The sequence below is a fragment of the Oryctolagus cuniculus genome, chromosome 11 (genome assembly GCF_964237555.1).
Source record: "Oryctolagus cuniculus chromosome 11, mOryCun1.1, whole genome shotgun sequence".
Taxonomy (NCBI): domain Eukaryota; kingdom Metazoa; phylum Chordata; class Mammalia; order Lagomorpha; family Leporidae; genus Oryctolagus; species Oryctolagus cuniculus.
The window spans coordinates 71,222,112-71,247,777 of record NC_091442.1 but is presented as its reverse complement, the minus strand read 5'-3'; the positions used below and the strand labels follow the sequence as shown (position 1 = coordinate 71,247,777).

The following is a 25,666-nucleotide window of genomic DNA, read 5'->3' as shown; positions in this document are numbered from 1 at the left end:
GTCCGCCGCTCTGTCTACAGGGAAGCCTTACGGGGCCTCCTCTGGTCCCCCCGCTCGAGATCGGCCCCCTTTCCTTATTGACCATTCACGGAGGTCCTTTTGCTGTCCTGTTTGATCTCTGTGTGCCCAGCTTTGTGTACTAGAACCCAAAGCACTCAGCTGTAGAGTCACGTCCAAGTGCAAACAGTATTTGATGGCATGTACAGATTATGATGAGATTACTCAAACTGAATGCCGAGATAGGCTTTGCCAGTGATGTCTGTCTCTGATGTTCCTTTTTAATGCCTTCAAGGCTTCAGAATAATAGTCATGCATTGGCTGTTCCCCGTCCATCAACAATCGCTGTTCATCTACAGAAAGCCTTCTGGCGCTATAGAAATACAACAGCACAACATGTTTAGAAGCCGATAACTTGCATTGAGAAGAAAGACCTACGCATAACATTATTAACAGACACTTTTGTCTAATTTGTGCCGCTTACAGTTTCTAGACCCTGGGTCACTTCCGCAGAGGACAATGGCTCTGGGAACCCCTGTCATAAAAGCACTGGTGTCAGCCGTGAGTGCCAGTGAGCCTCCAGAGGAGGACATTTTGGCTTGTGTTGGTCACAGAAGGGACATCTGGTGGCATGGGCCAGGCTGTATTAAACTTCAATAAAAAATTTAAAATGCCTCTCCCTCAATCTCAATGATTCGTAACAGAAAAGCAAAGGTTTCCTCTCTTGTTATATATGTCTGTTGTGCCTGAGCGAGTGCAAACAGAGGAGCAGCACGCATTGATAAAATTTGATGGTCCTTTATTGCTGGGAGCAGAGAGCAGGCTCATGCCCTAAAGAACTCTCAACCCCGAAGCTCAAAGCAACAGGGTTTATTAAGGCAAAAACCGCAGGAGGGGAGGGGGATACAAGCTGGGGTCAAGCTGACCTAAAGCCTATGTGAAACTACATTACAACCTTGACAATAGACAAATGACAATCTGAACATCAATCCAGGTGCAGCCTCCCTGTTTAAGGCTTGAGCGACCATGCTGGGGAGTTTCTGTGCTCTGCCGTGTGCTCTGCCGTGTGCTGTTATCGTCTGAGCAGTGCTATTGTCTGAGTTTTAGATCAGAGTTCAGACCGGTCTCATGGTGGAGGGCGCCTTCTCAAGATGGAGTCTCGGGTGCTCTGAAATGGAGTCCCTACTGTCAAGGTATCACGTTATGTCCTTCATCAGTGAGCTGCGACTGTTCCCTGCCATCTTCCCTCTCAGAACCCAAATTCACAGAGAAGCCTCCATCAAAACCTTGCCTGCCTTGTGTCAGAGAGAAAAGAGTGGGCAAACCATGCCTTGGCTCTTAAACCTTCTGCCTGGAAGTGACATGTGACTTTTCATACCATATTTCATTGGCCAGAGCAAGTCACGTGATATGCTGGAGTTCAACAGCCATGAGAAGGTCTTTGCTCACATGGAGGTGGATGGCCAGGTTACACCAAGGTAGACACAGCAAGGCAACCAGAGAAGAATGTGATAGCCAGGCCAGGCTGACAATGTCACTGGACAAGCAAGCCTTGTCCATGAGAGACCTGGAGAAAACCGACCAAAAGGCAGAGTGTTTTGCAATGAGGAATCTTGGGATGCCATTTTCTAGAAATATTCTAAAGAGAGAGAGAAATCTGCGTGAGTCAGAATAGTCTAGGATAATTTCTTAGCATTAGGTTTTGTGGGATTCATAGTGTTTGAAAAGGCAGAAAACCCAGGGAGGCCATTTTAGGCTGCGAACACCACGAATAGAGATGGGGCTGAGCCTCAGGTGCCTGGGGTGTGGGAAGAGTTGTCATAGGTGAAGAAAGTTTATAGAAAACTGGAGACTCACCAGGCCATATATGGTGACAGTGGTGGTGGTGGTGCAGCCAGAGGGGGAGGAGTGGATGACAAGGCCCCTTTGGAGATGGATAAAGGGGAAGGGGTCCTAGGTGACAGCCAGCCCCCTACACAGTGCCCCTCGGAGTGCAGTGGCAGGGTGAGCACCCCAGTTGAGTAAGGCTCCCCGTCCAGGCCATCAGCGTAGAAGACCCAGGAATGTGGACCCTAAACAAGGCAGCCACAGGAATCCATTGTTTGTTTGTGGGCCACATGGAAAAGTGCAAGGGATGTGGTTCCCAGACCCCAGACACGCAGGCTTGACACCCATGCAGAAGCCCTGGTGACCTCTTCTCCAAGGCCCTGGCTCGTGCTCACACACAGCATGACAAGGCCCCGATTGTGACCCCACACCAGGATCTGTGTGCAATGAGAAACTCCAGTGCAGCTGAATTTGGAGACAAACATCTGCTTGCCCCACCCCACCCCAACCCCATGAAGTTCTGGTTTGCCTTCTGTGTTCTCACCCCTGTATTATGCTGAGCTGCAAAACCATAGCTCTAAGTAGTATTTATTTTTAATCTATTTATTTGAGAAGCAGAAAAAGAGCTCCTATCCACTGCTTCACTCTCCAGATGCCCACAATGGCTGGGACTGCATTGGCTGGGCCAAAGCCAAAGATAAGACATTCCCTCCAAGGCTCCCAGATGAGTGGTAGTCACTCAATTACTTGAGCCATCACCTGCTGCCTCCCAGGGTCTGCATTAGCAGGAAGCCAGAGTCCTGAGTGTAGCCAGGTATTGAACCCAGGCACTCTGATGTGCGTGAGACCAAACACCCACCCTCTAAGAAACAGCCCAGCCCCATCATGGCCCCGAGCACTTGCACCTATCACAATAGCAGTAGGACCTCAGGGATGCCTTTTAGTGAGTCCTCCAACTCCTTCCTTGACAAGTTCCTCCATCCACCCATCCAAGAAGTCAGGGTCCCCAGCCTGTTGCACGGGTGATTGCAGGGAAGTTTCTCTGGGGTCCGTGGCTGCCCTTGGGACGAGGGTGTCATCACATCTGCATGGGTTCTCAGCCTTGCCAGTACAGAGACTGGGCGTTCCCACTGGCTGACTCAAACCCTGCAACAGAAAGCCCAGGAATGCTGGGTGGTTGGCCCTGAAGGTCGAGCAGGTGCAGGGATCTTAGGTGCTAGAGTCAGGGATGGTCGGGGCACAGGGGCTGTGTCCCACCTTTCCTTGCTTCTCCACCCACCTGCTTTTATAGCCTCCTCTTTGTGATTGACAGCCGCGTGCAACCTGATAGCAGGATAGCCCATGGCAACTCCAACGCTTTGCAGCTGGTTGCTGGAGGCTCGCGTATGGTCCTTGGCTGCAGAGCCCTCAGGTCCGGTGGGTGAGCCAAACCAAACACAAGTTGCCGACACCAACTATGGCTTCTCAAAGCAGCCTTCCTCTGTCCCTCCCCTTCCTCCTCCTACTTCCTGTGTCTCCTCAGCTGGGAGAAAGAAAAAACTCCCAGCAACCAACGTTTGGTGCACAGCAAGCCTCGTTCACAGGTGCCTGTTTCGTTGAGTTTTTTTTTTTTAATGTTTCCAATCTTTTAGGTGACTAACAGAGCCACATGGAGGTTAAGAACAGAGCAGGGCCACCGGAGAACCAGCCAGCGCTGTCTCCTTTAACAGCGGTTCTTCACATTTGTGCATTTGAGAAAAACCTGGCGAGCTTGTTGAAGCGCACCGTGGGGAGCGGGTACCTTCCCAGCGCCAGCTCCTGGTTCCAGCTTCCTGCCAAGTGCAGACCTTGTGAGGAAGCAGTGATTGGCTCGAGTAGTTGGGTTCCTACTCGATTACCTGGATCGAATTTCCACTTCCTGACTGTGGCTAAGGCCCAGCCCCAGCCATTGTGGGCATTTGGGGAGCAAACCAGCAAATGGGAGCTGTGTGTGCATGTGTGCATGAGAGAGAGAGGAGAGAAGAGAGGAGAGAGAGAAATAAAACCTATCACAGAGAACTAGTCTCCACCCCCAGAGTTTCTGATTCAGTCCATCTGGGGCAGACCGAGAATGAGCATTTTCCCTGAGTTCCCCGGTGATACTGATGCTGTTGGTTGGTCCTGGGACCATACTTTGAGAGCCACAGCCTTAGAGGGTTTCTGAAGAATGTTTTGTTGTGTGCAAAAGAATAATAGAAGCACTAAAACCTAGCAGCGCAGTTATTAGGGTTAAATTAATTGAATATCTGCAAAACACTTTGAGCTGTTGTGGGGGAGGCTCCCTACACTGCCCTTCCCCCAGGAGAAAGAGCATCCTATGCCCTGGGGGTGGTGGCTGGGCTGGGCCTCCCCCACCCCAGGGTAAACATCCTAAGTGGAGCCTGGTGGGGAGGCCAGGTGTCAGTCTACCACAGCTGTGGCTTGTGGGACCCGGGGAAGACCCCTGGCTGTTTTGACAGTGAGCTAATTGAGCTAATTTACTCCTGAACTATTGAATTCTGTGAACTCTGGCCAGCATTTTAGAGGGACTGACCAACGCCGTGGGTCCCTCCCGTGAGTAAGGGTGAGTGTCCCTCCCACCTGGGCTTCTGGAGGGTTCTTTGAAATCCACGAACGTTCCGCCGGAGCCCCTGGACTTGGGGCTCCTGTAGCGTGACGGCTGTGAGCGCTGCTGCCGCAGGCACAGCCAGCCTGGCGTCTCGCCCTTGGTGTGTGTCCTCTGTGTTTGTGTTTCTGCAGTGACTTGGCAGGAGCAGGGTTTTCCTCTACTTCAAATCCAGGGGGCGTGTGAACGTTGGAAACTTTAAAGTTACCTAAATATTGTGTGTGTGTGTTTTTAAAGATGTACTTATTTATTTGAAAGACAGCAACGGAGAAAGATCTTTTCCTTCCATGGTTCCTCTCCGACATGGCTGCAACAGCCAGGGCTGAGCCAGGCCAGAAGCAGGAACCAGGGCCTCCGTCTGGGTCCCCATGTAGGTGGGGGGAGGGTTTTCAACCATGACCGAGAACGACAACCAAGACCACGCTGAGCAAAAAAATTAGCAGCTGAACAAAGGGGTGTGGGATGCGGGCTGGAGCACTGGGAGAGGATACCAGATACCTGAGATAGGGTGTCCCCGACACAGAGTGTCCCCGGGCTGCCTGATTCAGAGCGAGGCAGGCACAGGCTGTCTCCCTGATCTGCAGCTGGGACAAATTGTGGGAATGGTGAGGCTCTCCAGGAGCACGGCTCCTCTGTGTTTTTGTTTTGCTGATTCCAGGAAAGAGTGGGGGAGACGTCTCAGACCCGTGTGGACTCAGGACTCTCACAGGTGGCAGGGGCCCAAGCGCTTGACCATCTTCTGCTTTCCCAGGCGCACTAGCAGGGAGCTGGATCGGAAGCAAAGCAGCCAGGACTCAGTCCTGCACGCTGAAGTGGGATGGCTGTGGCACAGACAGCGGCTTCACTAGCTGCACCACTGTGCTGGGCCCACTTCTGTTATTTAATGTAGAGCTGTGCGCGCTCTATGTGATAAGCTTCGTGGGGGAGGGGGAGGATGGTGGGGAGTAATGGGAATGTGCATAGGTGATACTGAAAGTTTTGTGTCAGTAAAGGAAGTAAAAGGAACTCATGGTAGTGATAAGCCACTAATGGGTTGCCTTGCAACAGCCCTGCTGATGGGGCGGGCGGTTAGTCCCACTTAATTAAGCCTGAGGCAGGTGAACCCCAGTGCATCAGGGAAGTGCTGGCACACTTGACCGGGGTCAGAGGGTGCATGTAAGGATACCCAGAGATGGGCCGGTCTGAGAAAGCAGCTGACCCTGAGCTCCGGATGCAGGTCTTTGTCCACCCAACTGTACATTTGAGAAGCCTTCAAAAATTCACAGGGAAAATAGATTTAAAGACAAGTTTGTGTTGGTGCGAATTTTTTAAATCCACGCATAGTTTTGGCATACTAATTTTTCATGAACTTTTTGAAGATCCCTGGTGTGCGTGGATTTCAAGATTTTTTGCACCAAAATAAATTTAATTTAATTTCCCCCCCTATAATCTTTTTAAAGTCCCTCCTACAAAGAGCCTCACGAAGAATGGTAGCATGGTTCAGCATCACAGGGCCATCAGGGTCTCTGCTTTTTTCTGGGCCTGTTCCACCGACACACACAGGACAGAGGTGGTCTGATGGGGTTGCTACACCAGCATTGCGCATGGAGGGTCCTGTAGTGTGGCCCTCGATTGAGCTGTCTTCCCTGGCTTAACCAGCCATAGCCAGGTAGCAGGCTGGATCCTGCTTCCTCAGGCTGGGCTGGGCTCTGGCCTGTCTTCTATTTCAGGGAAACTGAGGCAGCTTTTAGAATCACACAGACCTGGGTTTGAACTGTGGTTCTATCTCCCCCCCCCCCTTTTTTTTTTAAGATTTACTTATTTAAAAGGCAGGGTTGCAGAGAAAGAAAGAGGGAGGTCTTCCATCCACTGGTTCACTCCCCAAATGGCCACAATGACCAGAACTGGGCCGGTTCAAAGCCAGGAGCTTCTTTCAAGTCTCCCACGTGAATGCAGGGGCCTAAGCACCCGGGCCATCTTCCACTGCTTTCCCAGGCACATTAGCAGAGAGCTGGATCAGAAATGGAGCAGTCGGGACTAGAACTGGCACCCATATGGGATGCCGGCACTGCAGGCAGTGGCTTGGTGCTGGCCCCAGTGCTACTGCTCAACTCAGTTTCCTCCACAATGAATTATGGCCAGACATCACCCACCTAAAGTGCTTAGTACAGTGCCTGGCACATGGTATCTGGGCTTCCTGAATGATAGCATGTGACGTTTTAGTTTGTTTTTTTTTTTTTAAAGATTTATTTATTTGAAAGTCAGAGTTACACAGAGAGAGAGAGGTCTTCCATCCGCTGGTTCGCTCCCCAACTGGCCGCAACGGCCGGAGCTGCGCTGATCCAAAGCCAGGAGCTTCTTTGAGGTCTCCCACGTGGGTACAGGGGTCCAAGGACTTGGGCCATCTTCTACTGCTTTCCCAGGCCACAGCAGAGAGCTGGATCGGAAGAGGAGCAGCTGGGACTCGAACTGGCGTCCATATGGGATGCCGGAGCTTCAGGCCAGGGCGTTAGCCCGCTGCACCACAGCGCTGGCCCCGAGATTTTAGTGGTTTTTTGTTTTTTTTTTTGGTTTTTTTTTTTTGGTTTTTTTAGAAACTAGAAAGATGAAGAAGGGAAAAGAACCTGGTGAGTTTTATCACCCTGTCACCTATCACCAACAGGACGCCATTTCCAGCGTGTGTAGGAGCTTGTCCATTATTTGAGTTTGTATGGTATGGTGCTGTGTTTTCAACGAGCAATCTGATTTGCATGGCTATAGTTACATAATTGAACTTCCTTTTTACATATTCTTTTCACATATTCTTTAATATGTGAAAATGACAGGTTTTTTAAATTACATATCTGGGAGTCAGCAAAAGCAAGAGATGAATGGAGTTCCCATCTGCTGATTCACTCCTCAAATGCCCACCAAGGCTGGGGCTTGGCCAGAGCACAATCCAGGTCTCCCACGTGGACGGCAGTAACTCCATCACCTGGGCCATCGCCACTGTCACCCACGGGCTGCGTCAGCCGGAAGTCGGGGTCAGGGACCAGAAGCAGGAATCCAACCCTGGTTCTCCGGTGTGGCCGTGGCTGACTTAACCACTTTGCCAAATGCCTGCCCCTATAAAATAACTACAAACTCTGGACATAATTTTATTAGGCCTGCTGCAATTTACATGAAATGGCTTATTGTTGGACACCTAACAATAGAGCATTGGTTGACTGAATGGTAGTGTTCTCACATGTCAGTAAGCAGCCATTGAAAGGGGTGTCATGGAAGCCTACGTGGCAGAGAGACGCGCTCACGATGATGTAGAAAAGGAGAGGGTGTGACCCCGAGGTGAGCTGCCTCCCGTGTCTGTCTGGACACCGACTGCCTCGGTCCTAGAGGCTTTCAAACTTCAAGGGACCTCAGGATCGCCGAAGGGGCTTGTTAAATGCAGGTTTCTGCAGTCTGGTTGAGTGAGTGGGGGTGGGGCTGTGATGTGGGCCCGACACCCTGCCCATTTCTGCCTGGTGAAACTCGGATCTGTTTCCTGCTCAACTCCTAGAAGGCTTTGCAGCACTAGTTGTCTGCTTGCTTGTCTGTAGATCTTGGCGAATCCTTCCAAGTTGCAAAACCTTTCCTGATCTCCCAGCAACCCCAGCTGGGCACCGTGCCACAGTGCTGGGATCTGTGTGTCATGCCCTGAGTGAGTTCCTGAGTGTAGATACAGAAGTATTTGGAACCCAGATCTTGTGGATGTTTTAGTCAAGAGACAGTTGGGCACTTTAGGACTCTTTGGCGCCCATGTTATTAGCTAGAGCTCTAAGGAATGAAGGCAGTCTTCCCAACTCTGATAGGAAAATCGTCTTGTTGAGTATCCTTTACCTTGGCAGTCAGGTTACGAAAAGTAAATAGTTTTTCTTTTGTGTGTGTACCCTGGTCTGGGTCAGCTGGGGCCCACTTGTTGCCAGCCAGATAGCAGGCTGGAGCCTGTCTGGGGCTCTTAAATTCCAGATAAGGCTCTGTGGTCAAACATTGAATAAACATGTTGGGTATTAAACATACCCAATCTCTGATTTTTTTGAGAAAAATACGTATTTGAAAGGCAAACTGACAGAGTTTTCATCCACAGGTTCACTCCCCCAAGGGACCCCTACAGCCAGATCAGGGCCAGGCCAAAGCCAGGAGCCTGGAACATCATCCAGATCTCCCACATGGGTGGCAGTAGCCTGGGTACTTGGGCCATCTTCCACTGCCTTCCCAGACGCATTGGCAGGAACCAGGATGAGAAGCAGAGCAGCAAGGACTCGAGCCAGCACTCTGAAATAGGATACTGGCCTGGCAAGCAATGGTTAACCCGCTGCACCACGACACCAGCCCTCAATCTCCAATTCTAGACTGTATTTAAAGTTCTAGACAGGGAGTAAGGACTTAGCCAAGTAGTCGATGCCTGTGTCCCATGTCCAAATATGAGTTTGAGTCCCAGCCCTGGCTCTGACTACAGCATTCTGCCAAGGCAGACCCTGGGGTGTAGCCATGATGGCTCCTGCCACCTATCTGGGAGACTTAGATTGAGATACCAGCTCCTGGCCTTGGCCTAGCCACAGCCACTGCAGGCATTTGGAGAGTGAACCAATGGATTAGAACTCTGCTTTTTCTGTTTTTCCATGTCTCTCTTTCTCTCAAATAATTAAAATAACAAAGTGCCAGACAGTTTTAGAATTGAAAGGTACTGCTTTCTATTGGTTTAGGTAGGTGAGAGAATGGTGGTATTTTGTTAGGAAGAAGAGCACCAGGACTGAAATTGAGTAGACTCAACTCGAGACTCTGAGGCTTGAATTGGAGCCAATTACTGGTTCTGTGACAAGAAGTTTATTTAATATTTTTGAAGATCGGTTTTCTTACTTTCTAAAAAGATTTTGAGAGGTAGAGCTACAGACAGGAGAAGAGAGAGGAAGGTCCTCCATCTGCTGCTTCACTTCCCAAATGACAGCAACAGCCAGAGCTGGGACAATCTGAAGTTGGGAGCTTCCCCCTGATCTTCCACATGGGTGCAGGGGCCCAAGCACTTGGGGGCATCTTCCACTGCTTTCCCAGGCCATAGCAGGGAGCTGGATCAGAAGAGGAGCAACTGGGACACATGCTGGCACCCATATGGGATGCCAGTGCTGCAGGTGGAGGCTGAGCCCACTAGGCCACAGCACTGGCCCGAAGTCTTCTCATGTGTAAAGTTTAGTTAATCCTTCTCAGTGGTGGGCATTGTGCTACAGCAGATTAAGCTGCCACTGAGCACGCTGGCTTCCTATATCTGAGTGACTGGTTTGCATCCAGGCTACTCCACGCTTCTGATCCAGCTCCCTGCCGATGTGCCTGGTAAAGCAACAGAAAATGGCTCCTGCCACACACACGGGCAATCTGGATGGAGTTCCTGGCTCCTGGTGTCAGTCTGACTCCGGCTAAGCTGTTGCAGGCATTTGGGGAGTGAGCCAGCAGAGGGAATTGTACGTGTACACACGCTCACACACAGGCCCCCCTTTCTCTCCCTCTTTCCTTCTGTCTCTTGCACATGTGCGTGTTCTCTCACTGTGCCTTTCAAATAGTAAATATTAGGGAAACAAAAGAGATGGCCCATCTCAGTGGTCACGACAAGTAGTTAGGTGAGATGCCATGAACCAGAGCTGTACTGTTGACGGAGCAAATCCCCAGATACTGGTTTCTGTCTAACCACAGACTACCGCAGAGCTGGGACGTGGAAGTGTTCTTGGCATCATTAGGATGGGCAGGGTTCATGCCAGCCTTGGAGCCACATCACATCAGCATAGAATACAGGATTCAGGATCTTACTTCAAAAGCAGTCTCCCTTCTGAGTTGCATGTTTCATTGTCTTCCTTGGGCTGGCATGCTCCCAATCAGCCATCAGCCAACTGTCTATAACCTGTGTATCATCGTGTGCAGTAGCAAGGTCGTCATTTCTGGGAGGATCTAGATGTTGGAGTGAAAAATGAGAATGTAAACATTTTGGAAAAACAAGATCTAGGTCCCCTACAAAGTGTCCAATTTTGAAAAATCACATTCTAAAGCAAGTTAAGTATTTGGGGTTTGGTTTGTTTTTTTGGGTTTTTTTTTTTTTTTTTTTTTTTTTTTTTTTTTTGACAGGCAGAGTGGACAGTGAGAGAGAGAGACAGAGAAAGGTCTTCCTTTTTGCCGTTGGTTCACCCTCCAATGCGCTGTGGCCGGCGCACTGCGCTGATCCGAAGCCAGGAGCCAGGTGCTTCTCCTGGTCTCCCATGTGGGTGCAGGGCCCAAGCACTTGGGCCACAGCAGAGAGCTGGCCTGGAAGAGGGGTGACCGGGACAGAATCCGGCGCCCGGACCGGGACTAGAACTCGGTGTGCTGGTGCAGCAGGTGGAGGATTAGCCTATTGAGCCGTGGCGCCAGCCGCAAGTTAAGTATTTGTGTTCCATTGAAAGGGTTTCCTTACACTCTAGCAGGAAAGAGCATCTTACGCACAGGAATGCTAGGTGAACTTAAGTGAAGCATTAATCAGGTCGGGGGGTCGGCATGGTTTGCTGCCCAGTCTCCCGGAGTTTCAGGAGAAACTTACGATTCTTTTTCTTCCCTGTAAAGGTAGAAACCTGTGGGTTCTTGTTGTGGGACGGTTCCCGAAGGAACACAGAGTTGGGATTCCAGACTTCAAATACGTGGCAAATATGCACGGAGACGAGGTATGTGTGTGGCTTGAATTTCTGGAATGTCACCAAAGAAACTTCCCCTGCGGGTCTCCTGGGCCCTGGGGAAATGTTCAGGAGGAAGCACAGGCAGACATTGCCGCAGAGCAGCTGGCTGGGGAGGGCCTTCCTGGGAAGCCCTCTCGGAGTTGAAGGAACCAGGACCCAGTAGGTATGCCAGCTAATTGGTCAGGTGCACCGTGCCTGTGGTGGTAACGTGAGCTTTTCTGTATTGGGCTGGAAGAACAAGAGTGCCCAGGCTCCCAATTCCTGCCAGCCAAGTGCCTGAACTCCAGGCTGGGTCGATTTTGTTTTTGTTTTTGCTCCTCCTGATAGTATTAAGGTGACCCCCAGAGGAGCTGTATTATATTTGAATGCAAAACAGTCCAGATCCCGAATTCCCAGTTTCTGACTTTTTGAACGCTTCTGCCATTCTCAATCTAATACTTGGTGTCTCAATGGTCAAGTTTAGACAGTCGCACCTAGGGGTCTTATCTCCTCCGTTCAACAAGTACTCTTAAATTCCTTAGTGGTGGCTTGCCTCCTTCCCAGCTTGGCAGGGGAAAACTCTCTTTTTTCATCTTGTTTTGCAAAGTACTCTGTGACCACATTGACGTTCTGGCCAGGCAGTTGAAGATGTTTGCTTCTGTTTCTCACTTCCTTGGCATAGTGTAAGGACAGGACAACGGCAGTATTTGCTCTGTACCAGCATTCCATCCAATTGGGAAATCCAGTGGACGGGAAGACAGCTCCCAGTCACCACAGAAAAGAAAACAGAGGAATATGTCTAATTCCCTACAAAACACCTTCTGAGGAATTTCAAAAATAAATGCATATTCCCATTAGTATCCCCTGCTGACTTGTGAAAATACTGGATTTGCAGTCAGCGCCGATTGGCCCGAGCAGGGTAACTCTCCCCAGCTGCAGGCTCTGCAGGACCCGGAACCACCCTTCCTGACACACAGGGCCGCCCTTGCAGGCATGCTGCCCGGCCTGTCCTGCTCAGAGGTGCTTCTCACAGGCAGCTGGGACGCAAATATGTCCTTCAAAGAAAGGAGCAGGTTTCTGAATCTTGATTTGGATCTGGGTGGAAGTTCAATCTATTTGATTATTTTTCATAGTCTTACTTTTCTTCGTCTTATTTGAAAGGCAGAGAGAGAGAGAGATCCTCCATCCATTGGTTCGATCCTCAAATGCCGGCAGTGGCTGGGGCTGGGCCAACCCAAAGTCGGGAGCTGAGAACTCAATCTGGGTGTCCCACGTGGGTAGCCGGAGCCCAGCTACCTGGGCCGTCGCTGCTGCCTCCCAGAAAGTGCATCAGCAGGAGAGTGGGACTGGGGGCGAAGCTCCCACTTGAACCCAAGCACTCCTCTATGGGACACAGGCATCTCAAGTGGCGGTATAACCACTGCACCGAGCATCTGCCCCGATCTCTGAGGTTGTCTTTTTTTTTTTTTTTTTAAGTTAGTTTCATTTTATTTGAGAGGGAGCAAGATAGAGACAGAAACCTTCCAGCCATTGGTTCACTCCTCAAATGTTTGGCTTGGCCAAACCAAAGCCAGGAGCCCAGTGAATCCGGACCTCCCACACCGGTGTCGGAGACCCTACTACTTGAGTCACGCCCCTGCTGCCTCCCAGGGTGTGCATCACGAGGGAGCTAGGACGCAAGCCCTGGCACCCCAACGTGGGATATGGGTGTCCCAAGCAGCGTCTTCACTGCCGTGCCAAATGCACCACTGTTTCTGACTTCGTGTGTGGGCGGGGCTGTTTCTTCAAGAGACTTCACATTACTGGGGGTGTGACCAAGGTTGCTTCTAATAAAATGACTCCATTACACAGGGCGGCTCTGACTGCTTCCTTCCTTCACTCTCTAGTCCGTGTGATCAAGGGTCTTGAAGTCCCCTCTCTCTGGCACTCCTAGTCCCCGGGAGTCTCTGGTGTGGCAGGTGTTGCAGCCTGCGTGTGGGAACTGAACCTTCCAAGGACCAGCAAGAGCCCTCGCCCTGGCCTGCCCCTGACTTTGTGAACTCTTTCCATGCGCTTCCCCGCATCTCTGGCATCTTTCTGGGTGGTTTGTGTGGCTCCCCCGGGTTCTCCAGGGGATACCTAGGACCGAGAGTGGGCAGGGGAAGGGCTCGGTGTGTTCTGGGGTGGGAGCCTGAGGCCTGTCACACCTGTGTGTCCCAGCTGCTGGCAGTGTCTGGGGGCTCTGTGAGGCTGTGAAGAATTTGTAACTCTGGACTTTGGATCTCGTCTCCTCTGCCCTCCCCGTCGCAGCAAAAGCTGGACAACGGATAGCCCCGTGTAGGAGCAGGACCGTCGCTGTGACCACGGGGTCTCACTGGAACCCCTTGTTCCGCCTGCAGAGCTTCGGGAATTGAAAGCACTTTTGAGACCCTCCGTTAAAAAAAGCAACAGGGCTGGGGCCGATGCTGTGGCACAGCAGGTAAAGCTGCCGTCTGCAGTGCCAGCATCCCATATGGGCGCTGGTTCAAGTCCCAATTGCTCCATTTCCAATTCAGCTCTCTGCTATGGCCTGGGAAAGCAGAAGATGGCCCAAGTCCTTGGACCCCTGCACCTACGTGAAAGACCAGGAAGAAGCTCCTGGCTCCTGGCCTTGGATTGGCACAGCTCTGGCTGTTGGCAGCCATCTGGGGAGTGAACCTGTGGATGGACGACCTCCTTCTCTCTCTGCCTCTGCCTCTCTGTAACTGCCTTTCAAATAAATACTAAAAAAAAAAAAAAAAAAAAAAGGCAACAAGGCAAACATTTTAGGGCAATGGTTCTTAACCTTCCTTGGAGGTATTTTTTACTAAGCTGGTACAAACCTTGACTTCTGATCTTAAGCTCTGTGGGTCTTCCAGGGTATAGGGACCTGGTGGGTAGAACTGACCACGCTATTTCCAACACATTCTTCTCTCCCCCTGGAGTGTGTGTGTGTATGTCTCACACCAAATACCAAGGCTAGATGGCAGTGAGCCTCAGCAGCAGAGGAAGATCCAGTTCTGTCAGTCACACCTGCATTCCCCCGTGAACTGTTACCTCTCTCTGCCTGTGTCAGGACTATTTCCTTTTTTAATTCAGAATAATCTGTTACTACCACAAAATTAACATGTGCAACTTAGGAAAAAAATACAGATAAGTCAAAAAGCTTTATACTGCCCTTCCCAAAATGAGTATTGTTAATTCCTTATTGATGCATCGAGATGTTTGCATTTTACTGAGTATTAAGCTATTTTGTTATTTGTAACACTTTTTTTTTTTTTTTTTTTTTTTTTGGACAGGCAGAGTGGACAGTGAGAGAGAGAGACAGAGAGAAAGGTCTTCCTTTACCGTTGGTTCACCCTCCAATGGCCGCCACAGCTGGCGTGCTGCGGCCGGCACACCGCGCTGATCCGATGGCAGGAGCCAGGTGCTTCTCCTGGTCTCCCATGGGGTGCAGGGCCCAAGCACTTGGGCCATCCTCCACTGCACTCCCTGGCCACAGCAGAGAGCTGGCCTGGAAGAGGGGCCACCGGGACAGAATCCGGCGCCCCGACCGGGACTAGAACCCGGTGTGCCGACGCCGCAAGGCGGAGGATTAGCCTAGTGAGCCGCGGCACCGGCTTATTTGTAACACTTTTTAAAGGATTTATTTATTTGAAAGAGGCAGAAAGATAGAAGTCTTCCATTCGCTGGTTCATTCCTAAAATGGCTGGAGCTGGGCTGATCTGAAGCCAGGAGCCAGGGGCTTTTCCTGGGTCTCCCATGTGAGTGCAGGGGCCCAAGGACTTGGGCCATCTTCTACTGCTTTCCCAGGCATATTAGCAGGGAGCTGGATTAGAAGTGGAGCAGCCAGGACTCGAACCCGTACCCAAATGGGATGCTAGAGCCACAGGCAGTAGCTTAGCCTGCTGCACCACAGCACTGGCCCCAAGATTTGCAATATCTTTATCTGATCTCACACTTCCCAGTTTTTCCACCTGTCCTCAAAATTGTCCAAATCAGGATCTGGTCCAGGGCCATGTGTCCTATTCGGTAGATCTGTTGATATGTTGTGTATCTTGTATGTCTTTTTTAAGATTTATTTTTATTAGAAAGGTAGAGTTAGAGGGAGAGACAGATCTTCCATCCGCTGGTTCATTTCCCAAATGGCTGTAATGACCGGGCCTGGGCCAGGGCAAAGCCAGGAGCCAGGAACCCCATCCAGGTCTCCTGCATAGGTGCAAGGGTCCAAGCACTAGGAGCATTAGCAGGGAACTGGATCAGAAGTAGAGCAACTGGGACTCAAGCCAGCACCCATATGGGATGCCAGTGTCACAGGTGGTGGCGTTACTACACCACAGCACCGGCCCCTTGCATGTCTTCTAAGCTAGCATTTCAGGCCCCTTTTCATGACACTAGACCCATCAGCTGTCTGTCCTGGAGAATTCCCTACACTCAAGCTTGCGTTTGCTTCTTAGCGTAACCTGGAGCTGTGCCCCTTTGAGTTGGAAGGCAGATCCAAAGGTTCGCTGGTCAGGTGAAACATCCTGGCAAATCCACATCTTAGGACTTGTGGAGGAGCCCTCATTTGGTCGATGCCGAGTCCAGGTTAATCAGCCTGGCCACATTCAGGAATGTGGAACACAAACGATGGTGGCAAAGTCCACTTAATACACCCCATTTGCTGGTGAGTGCTGTTAGGAAAGAAGTGAAACCTACTTCTTGATTCGTGCACACTGCCCATGTTCTCTGTGTGTACTCAGAATAGGGCCCACACTGGAGGTGTTTTTCTTGTCTTCAGTAACTTGGCCGTTGGCTCACATCCTTGCTGTGGCGTTGGCTCCCTGGGCCACATTAATCAGGCTGACGACTCTATATGGAGCTTGACAAGGAAATACTAGAATTTTCTAACATTTATTGAGTATGGAGCACACCAAGTGCATTTTTTTTAGAGATTTATTTATTTATTTGAGATTCAGAGTTACACAGAGAAGGAGAGGCAGAGAGAGAGAGAGGTCTTCCATCTGCTGATTCATTCCCCAAATGGCCACATCCAGAGCTGAGCCAATTGAAGCCAGGATCCAGGAGCTTCTTCTGGGTCTCCCACACTGGTGCAGGGGTCCAAGGACTTGGGCCATCTTCTACTGCTTTCCCAGTCCATAGCAGAGAGCTGGGTGGGAAGTGGAGCAGCCTGGTCTTGAACCAGCACCCATATGGGATGCTGGCACTGCAGGTGGCAGCTTCACCCACTACGCCGCAGCGCCGGCCCCATACACACACACCAAGTGCCTTGACCCCTATGCAGAGGGCCTGTGTATCGGTTGCACATACCAAGAAGGGACTCAGGTTTGTGTGTGGTCAGCAGCTCTCTGAATTCCGAGCCCGAGCCCGAGCCCTGCCCAGCTGTGGATCTGCTGTCTATGCTCTCTTCTGGTCTCTTTAGAATGTTGCTTCTATGCATAGATCTGTGATCTCTAATTAGTTTTGTTTGGATTGCTACTCAGTTGTTCCAACACCAACTTTTTAAATTTAAGTTATATTCATTTTCTTTAAAAGAGGCAAAGGTCTTCCATCCACTGGCTCACTCCTCAAATGCTTGCAACAACCAGGGCTGGGCCGGGCTGAAGCCAGGTACCCGGAACTCGATCCAGGTCTCCTGTGTGGGGAGCAGGGGTCCAACCATGTGAGCTGTCACCTGCTGCCTTCCAGGGTGTACATTAGCAAGCAGCAGAGCCAGGACCCCAGCCCAGGCACTCTGATATGGGATATAGGTGTCTCAAGCAGTATCTTAACCACTGTGCCAAATGCTACCCCTCCATCCCCATTTCATAAAGAGTTACACTAGAGCAAATACCTCCAAGTCACCCATCTCTGTCCCCATCTCTTCCTATACCTTCACTGCCATGGAATCGCCCTGGGCAGTGACAAAGTGCCCGCGATGAGCCTCCGTCGTCCAGTGTTCATGCTGCTTTTGGAAGAGCAAGGAAGAAACATTGCGGGCAGCCTGCCTTTCTGGTCTTCATAAGACTGCTGGGTGTTTCTCTGGTTTATCCAGCCCTACTTTGCATACACTTTGAAGCATGTGAATTGTGGAAGCCCGAATTCCGGGTTTAATTTATGCAGGCTCCAAATTAGCTGCACTTGCTTCACCTGAAGTCTTTTTTTTTAATCGCAAGGGCTGATGCTGGGCACGCTGGACTTCTCTATCATTCCCTGAACCCTGCAAATATATAAGATGTTTGAGATGAGGTCTTTGTCCCCCCTTCACCGTCACCACCACCTCCACCTCCTCCTTCTCCTGGCTTACTTTGTAGTGAACTATAACCAAAAATCCAAAAGCAAGAGCTCTGAAGCTAGGGATCTCTCACATCTTCAGCCTAAATGTGGCTGCCAGAGAGCAGCCTGAGACCATCGCCACCTTGTTCCTTCCCGGAGCCCTCCTTGCTTTGTCTTGTCCCTGTCTTCTGAAACGTGCTCTTAAATATTGGTAGGAAAAAAATCATTCGAGTACTGTCTACATTGGTGAGACATCTTTCATTCCTCCCTACTGGAAATACCGAAGCGAGGCATGACTGTGCTTAAAGAATTGGGTGCCTAGAGGTAGGCCTTTATGCAGCGGTTATGTCACTGCCGGGGACACCCGCATCGCGTATCTGAGTGCCTGCTGGTCCTGGCTCCCTGCTGGCATGCACCTAGGGAGGCAGCAGTGATAGACGGCTCAACTACTTGGGTCCTTGCCACTCACATGGGAGACTCAGATGGAGCTCTTGGCTCCTGGCTTTGGATTGTCCTAGCTTTGGCTGTTGTAGGTATTTGGGGAGTGAACCAACAGATAGAATCTCTGTCTCTATCTCTCTCTGCCTTTCAAATGGAATGAAAACAAGCAAACATTTAAAAACCAGAATTGGGTGCCTACAGCTTTATGCTAACGCAGTAGGAGACAAAGTACAGGTCAGAGCCTGGATTGGAACCCTTGACTTCAGCACCTGTAGGCCAGCAGGTAGTTAATGGGTTTGTTAAGTTTAACTGAATTGTAATCCACTTTGGGGTGGGGAAGGAAGAAGGTTAGAGGTTGTAGGTTGTTTTTTTTTTTTTTTTAACCTTCTGTTTCTTAAACATTGATGACTCATTTTTACTATGATCATTTTTCAGGTGTAGATTTCAGAAAAAATCCACATCACATTTAGAATTTCATGTCTGGTGTCATAGTTCATGTATTCCAGGATACATATTTTGAATGGAAAAATATTCCCTTGATAACAGTGGCCATGTCGTTTAACCTAAAGATAAAAGATAAATTAACAGATGGTTTCTGAGATGTATTTTGATGTCTAAATGTTTGTACTTAGAGGGTTTTTTTTAAAAGATTTTTTTAGGCCGGTGCCGCGGCTCACTAGGCTAATCCTCCGCCTAGCGGCGCTGGCACACCGGGTTCTAGTCCCGGTCGGGGCACCGGATTCTGTCCCGGTTGCCCCTCTTCCAGGCCAGCTCTCTGCTATGGCCAGGGAGTGCAGTGGAGGATGGCCCAGGTGCTTGGGCCCTGCACCCCATGGGAGACCAGGAAAAGCACCTGGCTCCTGGCTCCTGCCATCGGATCAGCGCGGTGCGCCGGCTGCGGCGGCCATTGGAGGGTGAACCAATGGCAAAGGAAGACCTTTCTCTCTGTCTCTCTCTCTCACTGTCCACTCTGCCTGTCAAAAAAAAAAAAAAAAAGATTTTTTTATTTGAAAGAGAGTTACAGACAGAAAGGTCTTCCATCCGCTGGTTCACTCCCCAGATGGCCGCAACGGCTGGAGCTGGGCTGATCCGAAGCCAGGATCTAGGAGCTTCTTCCGGCGAGCTTCTTCCCACGAGAGTGCAGGGGAGACTTTACTGCCTTCCCAGATCATAAGCAGAAAGTTGGATCAGAGAGGAGAGATACTTGCCAGGAGGGCCAGAGAGCTGCCCACAAGGAGAGAGCCCAGGAGAAGGCAGAGAGAGTGAGCTTCCAAGTCCAGGAGCCTCCTTTATGCAGTGGGACCCTAATTTGAATATACAAATAGGATGGGGCCTGGGCGGGGCTTAGTGGGCATGAGGTTTTCCAGGAGTTTCATGGTGTTTGCACGTGGAGTCGAGCTTAGGTGTGTTTGTGGCGTCATCATCTTCCCTGTGTAGGAGACCCAGGGGAGTCATGGGAATGTGGGTATACCGGGTTTGCAATTTTCAGGGTTGGAGTTGACACACAAGGCTAGAGACGGAGACTGTGGAGTGTTTTCCAGCTGCTTTATTCCCAACTCCGTGCCTGTCCTGGGCCCTATATCAAAATGACGACCTCTTTGTCTCTCTCTCTCTTCTGTGAGACTGGGACGGGGCGACCTGCTATCCTGAGTTCCTATCGTAGGCAGCATTTTTGCCCCCCACGCCTATATAAAGTGTTCAGTATTGAGAATTCTTCAAATGGGATGACCTGAGCATTTGCACATCTCCCCTCCCTCGGCCCCGTAAGTCCTTGTGTTTTCAGAAAGCTCGTCCTCGGAGCACTCTGGACCTCCCCTGTGATAGACGTGTCAACAGGAATTAAGTTAGGTACTGAATACATGACAGAGGAGGAGCTGGACAAGGAGTGCCGGGGTCAGGGGAAGTGGCGACGATCCTTGCCCCCAAGGCTCAGCTGGCAGGTGGGGTGGGAGTGTCAGTCCAGGATTGTAATGACCGGTGTGGAGTTAAATGGTATAGGTGTGGACCCAAGCTTGGGAAGGCAGGGAAAGTCTGCTAGATAGTGCGATGTTCCAGCTGATACATAGTTTTAAAGATTTGTCTTATTTGACTAGCAGGACAGAGATCTTCCATCCAGTGGTTTACTCTCCAAATAGCCCAGCAGCCAGGTCTGGGGCCAGGCCAAAATCAAGAGCCAGGAGCTTCTTCCGGGGCTCCCCAGTGGGTACAGGGGCCACTGGAGTGCAATGGCCACTGCTTTCCCAGGTGCATTAGCAGGAGAGCTGGGTTAGAAGCAAAGCACAGACCCACATACACACACACACACCCTCATCTATTGGCTTTCCCCCCAGATGCCCACAATGACTGAGGCTGGGTTGGGGCTGAAGCTGGCAGCCAGGAACACAATCCAGGTCTCTTGTGTGGATGGCAAGAATCCAACTTTGGACCTGTCACCTGCTGCCTCCCGGGATTAACAGGGCCTGTCTTAGCAGGACGCTGGAGTCAGAGCTGGGCATCAAACCCCGGCACTCTGCTGGGGGTGCAGGCTCTCTAAGGTGACACCCAAGGAAGGAGTAACTACGGCGTCAAATGAATGCACTCTGTACCGCACCGTTGTGGACAGACTTAACTTCCCCCGGAAGCTGCATCGCAGTGTAGCATTTCAGATTCCGTGGGTGGGGTGGCTTTGGTTTCTGTCTCTGTCTCTGTCCCTCCCTCATATACGTACTACAGTGGCCATGTCAACTACCACCTCTGCCGCCACCTGCATTCCGCAGGAGCTAGGGCGCTCGATTTTATCTGTCTAATAAGTTACAGCTCACCAGAATTGATGGAGAATTTTTCTGCTTTCTGGGTTTTGCCACTGCAACCACAGGATGAATTATCAGTGAAAGGCGCAGAAATGGGGTTCATCAGAGCTGTCGGCCACCTAATGAGGGGTTCTTTCATTGAGTGCCCATGCCACAGGAAGGAAGTGAGGTGTTGAATGAAAGGCTGGCTACGCTCATGGACAATATTTTAACCACATTCTTTTTTAAAACTTGAATTCTCCAGGGTTTCCTACTCAAAGGCTTAATTTTAAATGAAGGGAAGTTTATACATAAAACATGAATGTTAGAGACATTTACATTAAGGTTGGAAGAATTAATTTGAATAATATTTGGCATAAAAATGCTCTTAAAGAGGGAGCAAAATATGGCCCAACCAAAAACACAGCATTTTGTTTAATTCCTTCTGAAATTTCATCTGCTTATCTCTGCATTTTTAAAATGACCTTTCAGTTGGTTCTGTGTTCTATTTCCAAGAATTTCTTTTTGCCCTCCGCAGTGAAGAATTGAGACAAACAGAATATACTTCAGTTATACATTTGTGTTCCTGAAAGCACTGTGATTTTGTTTCTGAAGAATGGCATAGGTTTTCTTTGATTAAAAAGTAATAATAAAATAAAATACTTGGGGCCAGTGCTGTGGCACAGCAGGTTAAAGCCCAGCCTGCAGAACTAAAATCCCATATGGATGCCAGTTCAAGTCCCGGTTGCTCCACTTTTGATCCAGCTCGCTGCTAATGCACCTGGGAAAGCAGTAGAAGATGCCCCAAGTCCCTGGGCCCCTGCATCCACTTGGGAGACCGGGAAGAGGCAGCTGGCTTCAGCCTGGCCCAGCCTGGATCACTGCGGCCACTGGGGGAGTGAACCAGCAGATAGAAGATCTCTGTCTCTACCTCTCTCTCTAACTCTACCTTTCAAATCAATAAATCTTAAAAATACTAAATAAGAAGAAAGAAAACTCACAAGAATACTGTCATCCAGAAATGGCCAGCATTACTCTCTGCTAGGCATCATCCTAGACATCTATATGTCTGTAGAGGCGGCGCCGGTGCTATGGTGCAACGGGATAAAGCCCCAGCCTGCAGTGTCAGCATCCCATATGGGCACCGGTTCAAGACCCGGCTGCTCCTCTTCTGATCCAGCTCTCTGCTGTGGCCTGGGAAAGCAGTGGAAGATGGCACAAGTCCTTGGGCACCTCCACCCATGTGGGAGACCCGGAGGAGGCTCCTGGCTTTGGATAAGCTCAGCTCTGGCCATTGCAACCGATTGGGGAGTGAACCAGTAAATGAAAGACCTCTCCCCCTCTGTCTCTCCCCCTCTCTCTCTCTTTCTCAGGCTCTACCTCTCTAACTATGTCTTTCAAATAAATAAATAGTTTTAAAAATGACAAGAGGAATTAAGAATATAAAGTGGGGGAGTGTGGTGCTACAACAAGTTAAGCCACTGCCTGGAACGCTCACCTCCCGTATCAGTGCTGGTTGAGTCCCAGCTGTTCCACTTCTGATCCAGCTCCCTGCTGATGCACCTGCAGAGCAGCAGATGATGGCCCAAGACCTTCAGTACCTGCCATCCATGTGGGAGACCCAAATGGAGTTCCTGGCTTCAGCTTGGGCCAGCCCTGGATGTCATAGACATTTAGAGAGTGAACCAGTGGATGGTCTGTTACTCTGCCTTTCAAAAAAAAAAAAAAAAAAAAAACTTAAAAAAATATGTAAAGTCGCCAGCGCTGGGGCTCAAGAGCCTAATCCTCCGCCTGCGGTGCCAGCACACCAGGTTCTAGTCCCAGTCGGGGCACCGGATTCTGTCCTGGTTGCCCCTCTTCCAGGCCAGCTCTCTGCTGTGGCCCAAGTGCTTGGGCCCTGCACCCGCATGGGAGACCAGGAGAAGCACCTGGCTCCTGGCTTCAGATGAGTGCAGCGTGCTGGCCGTAGTAGCCATACGGGGGTGAACCAACGGAAAAGGAAGACCTTTCTCTCTCTCTCTCTCTCACTGTCCACTCTGTCAAAAAAAAAAAAAAAATATATATATATATATATATATATATAAAGTAAAATGTCATTGTTTATGACAGAAAGGCAGAGTTCCAGACACGGGGAGAGACAAAGAGAGGGATCTTCTATCTACTGGTTCATCCCCCAGATGGTTGCAACGGCTACAGCTAGCCTAGGCTGAAGGCAGGACTCCCACATGAGTGCAGGGCCATCCTCTGCTACTTTCCCAGGTGCATTAGCTGGGAGCTGGATCCAAAGTGGAGTGTAGGGGCCCATATGGGATGCTGGTATTGCAGGCAGTGGCTTAACTGCTGCACCACAGCACAGCACCTTCCCTCGCCCTTTTTTTTAAATTGTTACTTTTACTTACTTGAAAGGCAGAGGAACAGAGAGTGAGAGACAGATCTATCTGCTGACTCACTTTCCAGATGGCCACAACAGTCGGGACTAGGCCAGGCTGAAGCCAGGAGCTTAGAACTCTGTCTGGTTTCCCACATGGATGGCAGGGGTCCAGGTCCCTGGGCCATCATCTGCCTTCCTAAGTGCATTAGCAGGGAGCTGGATTGGAAGCGGAGCAGCCAGGACTTGCACTGGGGCTCTGATATGGGATGCCAGCCAAAGGCAATGGCTTAATCCACTGTGCCACAGTGCCAGCCCCTGTATGTGTTATCTTTAAATAGGAGGCCTGAAACTTAACTGTACTTCAATTTCTGAGCAGAAAAATAAAACTAAGGTAAAACTAATCAGTGAGCTTGATGAATGTTTTTTCAAAATAAGAGATTGATCATCAAAAGATCTTTCTAACGGTGAGGAACACTAAGAGGGGCTGATGTCATGCAACAGATAAGCCACCTTCTGGGATACCCACATTCCATATGAGTACCAGTTCAAGTCCTGGCTGCTCCACTTCCAATCCAGCTCCCTGCTAATGCACACAGGAAAGCAGCAGATGGCTCAAGTGCTTGAACCTCTGCACCCACATGGGAGACCTGGATGGAGTTCCAGGCTTTGGCCTGGCCCAACCCCAGCTGTTGAGGCCATTTGGAGAGTGAACCAGTACATGGAAGATCTGTCTCTCCCTTTTTCTCTGTAACTCTGCCTTTTAAGTAAATCTTTTTTGAAAAGATAATGAAGCCATTTTGAAACTGTAGTTATTCTTAAATATATTTCATCCTTTGATAGTATCTTGTTTCCCCCCAGGCTTTGAATAGTTAGCTATGAAAAATTAACACTTTGAAAATCACTTCCTCTTCTCTCTTCCTGACTTCAGCTTGTTCGTTCATTATAAACTTTTTTTTTTTTTTTTTAAGATTTATTTGAAAGTCAGAGTTACAGAGAGGCAGAGAGAGAGGTCTTTTATCCGCTGGTTCACTCTCCAGATGGCTGCAATAGCCACGGCTGATACGAAGTCAGGAACATGGAGCTTTTTCCAGGTCTCCCACCTGGATGCAGGGGCCCAAGGACTTGGGCCATCTTCTGCTTTCCCAGGCCATAGCAGAGAGCTGGATCGGAAGTGGAGCAGCCAGGACTCGAACCGGCACCCACGTGGGATGCCAGCACTGCAGCACTACACCAGAGCGCTGACCCCTATTTCAATTTCATTGTTAACTCACGTGCCGAGTTCTTGCATGCTTGAGAATGTGTGATTTAGAGTTAAGAAATTCACATTCAGAACCACTAGGGGTTTCCATAACTGACACTCACACACCACCCGCTACTTAAGACTCAATGGGCCTCCAGGTTTTCCTGATGAAATCATCCTGTGGTCTCTGGTCAGCACTTAGAAATGTCTAGAGCTGCGGGGCAGGCTAGTGCAGCCTGGCAGTTGAGCTGCCCTGGTCCCAGCTGGGTTTCATTCCCAGCTCCGTCTCCAGCTTCATGCTAAGGCAGAGCCTGGGAGATGGAGGTAACGGCTCATGTGACTGAATTCCTGCGCACACCAGCAAGACCTGGTTTGAATTCCCAACTCCAAACTTCTGCCTGGCCTAGCCCTAGGTGCTGTAGGCCCCTGGGGAGTGAACAAACAATAAACAGTATAAGGAACCACAAGAGAGTCCCGGTCACTTTCTTTTTTCTTTCCTCTCTCCTTGCACCCTTCTGAGAAAGCTCCTTACAACAGCCACTTGTCTCATGTGAAGTCGCCTTTCGCAATTTTGAGTCCCAGCTCCTCCCTCTCTGACTTCAGGGCAGCCAGTGTCAGATCTTCCAGAATGTACTCTTAAATGTGGACACCCTGTGTGAGGTTTGCATGGCTTTTTGGCTATTTGCATGTAAGGATTTTTTGCCGTGACAATCTTACCTGTCAAAAAGGAAGATCAGGACCAATGGAAGAGGAAGATAAAAACGAGTAGGAAAATGCTTGAGTCAGAATTGACTGTACTCGTTTCCACTCTGAATTTTCTGGCTACCTGTGACTGCATAAGTCACACAGCCCCAATTTTCTTAGGCCTGATTTCAATTATTCTGTGTTCATTGGGGTAACAGATTCATAAACGGGGGCCTCTATGTGCCAGTGAGGGGACAGGGTGAGGAATGTCACCGAGGGCTGCTCATCCTGGGCCGCAGCGATGGCTTCCCGCAGTGCAGCCCTAACCGAGCCAGCTGAGGCCCCAGTAAAGCTCTTCCTTCGCAGCCCACATCAGTGTCTGCGACCCTGGGCCCGTTCACCCCCTGCTGCCCTGGTTTCCCACTTCCCAGCCCTTAGCAGTGTCCTGCAGGCTAGCATTAGAGGGAGAACTTGATAAAGTCTGATCAAGTCTTCCTATCATAAAGCTAAAATGTAACTTTTTTTAAAGATGTATTTGAAAGGCAGAGCTGGAGAGGGAGGGACAGAGATCTGTTGGTTCACTTCCCAAACGGCCGTGACACCCAGGGCTGGGCCAGGCTGAAGCCAGGAGCCAGGAGCTCCATGTGGATCTCCTACGTGGGTGGCAGGAGCCCAAGCATTTGGATCATTTGCTGCTGCTCTTCCCAGGCCATTAGCAGGGAGCTGGATTGGAAGTGGAGCAGCTGGGACTTACCTGCATCGCAGGAGGCGGCTTTACCAATCCCCAACACTGGCCCC

At 50.1% G+C, this 25,666-nt stretch overlaps 1 protein-coding gene across 2 annotated transcripts in view; it reads left to right on the top strand.

The window, feature by feature from the left end:
- Positions 1-25,666, top strand: part of CPM (carboxypeptidase M) — a 142,452-nt gene that overhangs the window by 93,017 nt on the left and 23,769 nt on the right. For both annotated transcript variants that reach the window (XM_051846436.2, XM_051846435.2), the window contains exon 3: positions 11,028-11,121. In XM_051846436.2, coding sequence (XP_051702396.1) covers positions 11,028-11,121 — 94 coding nt within the window. The remainder of the gene's footprint in view (positions 1-11,027; positions 11,122-25,666) is intronic.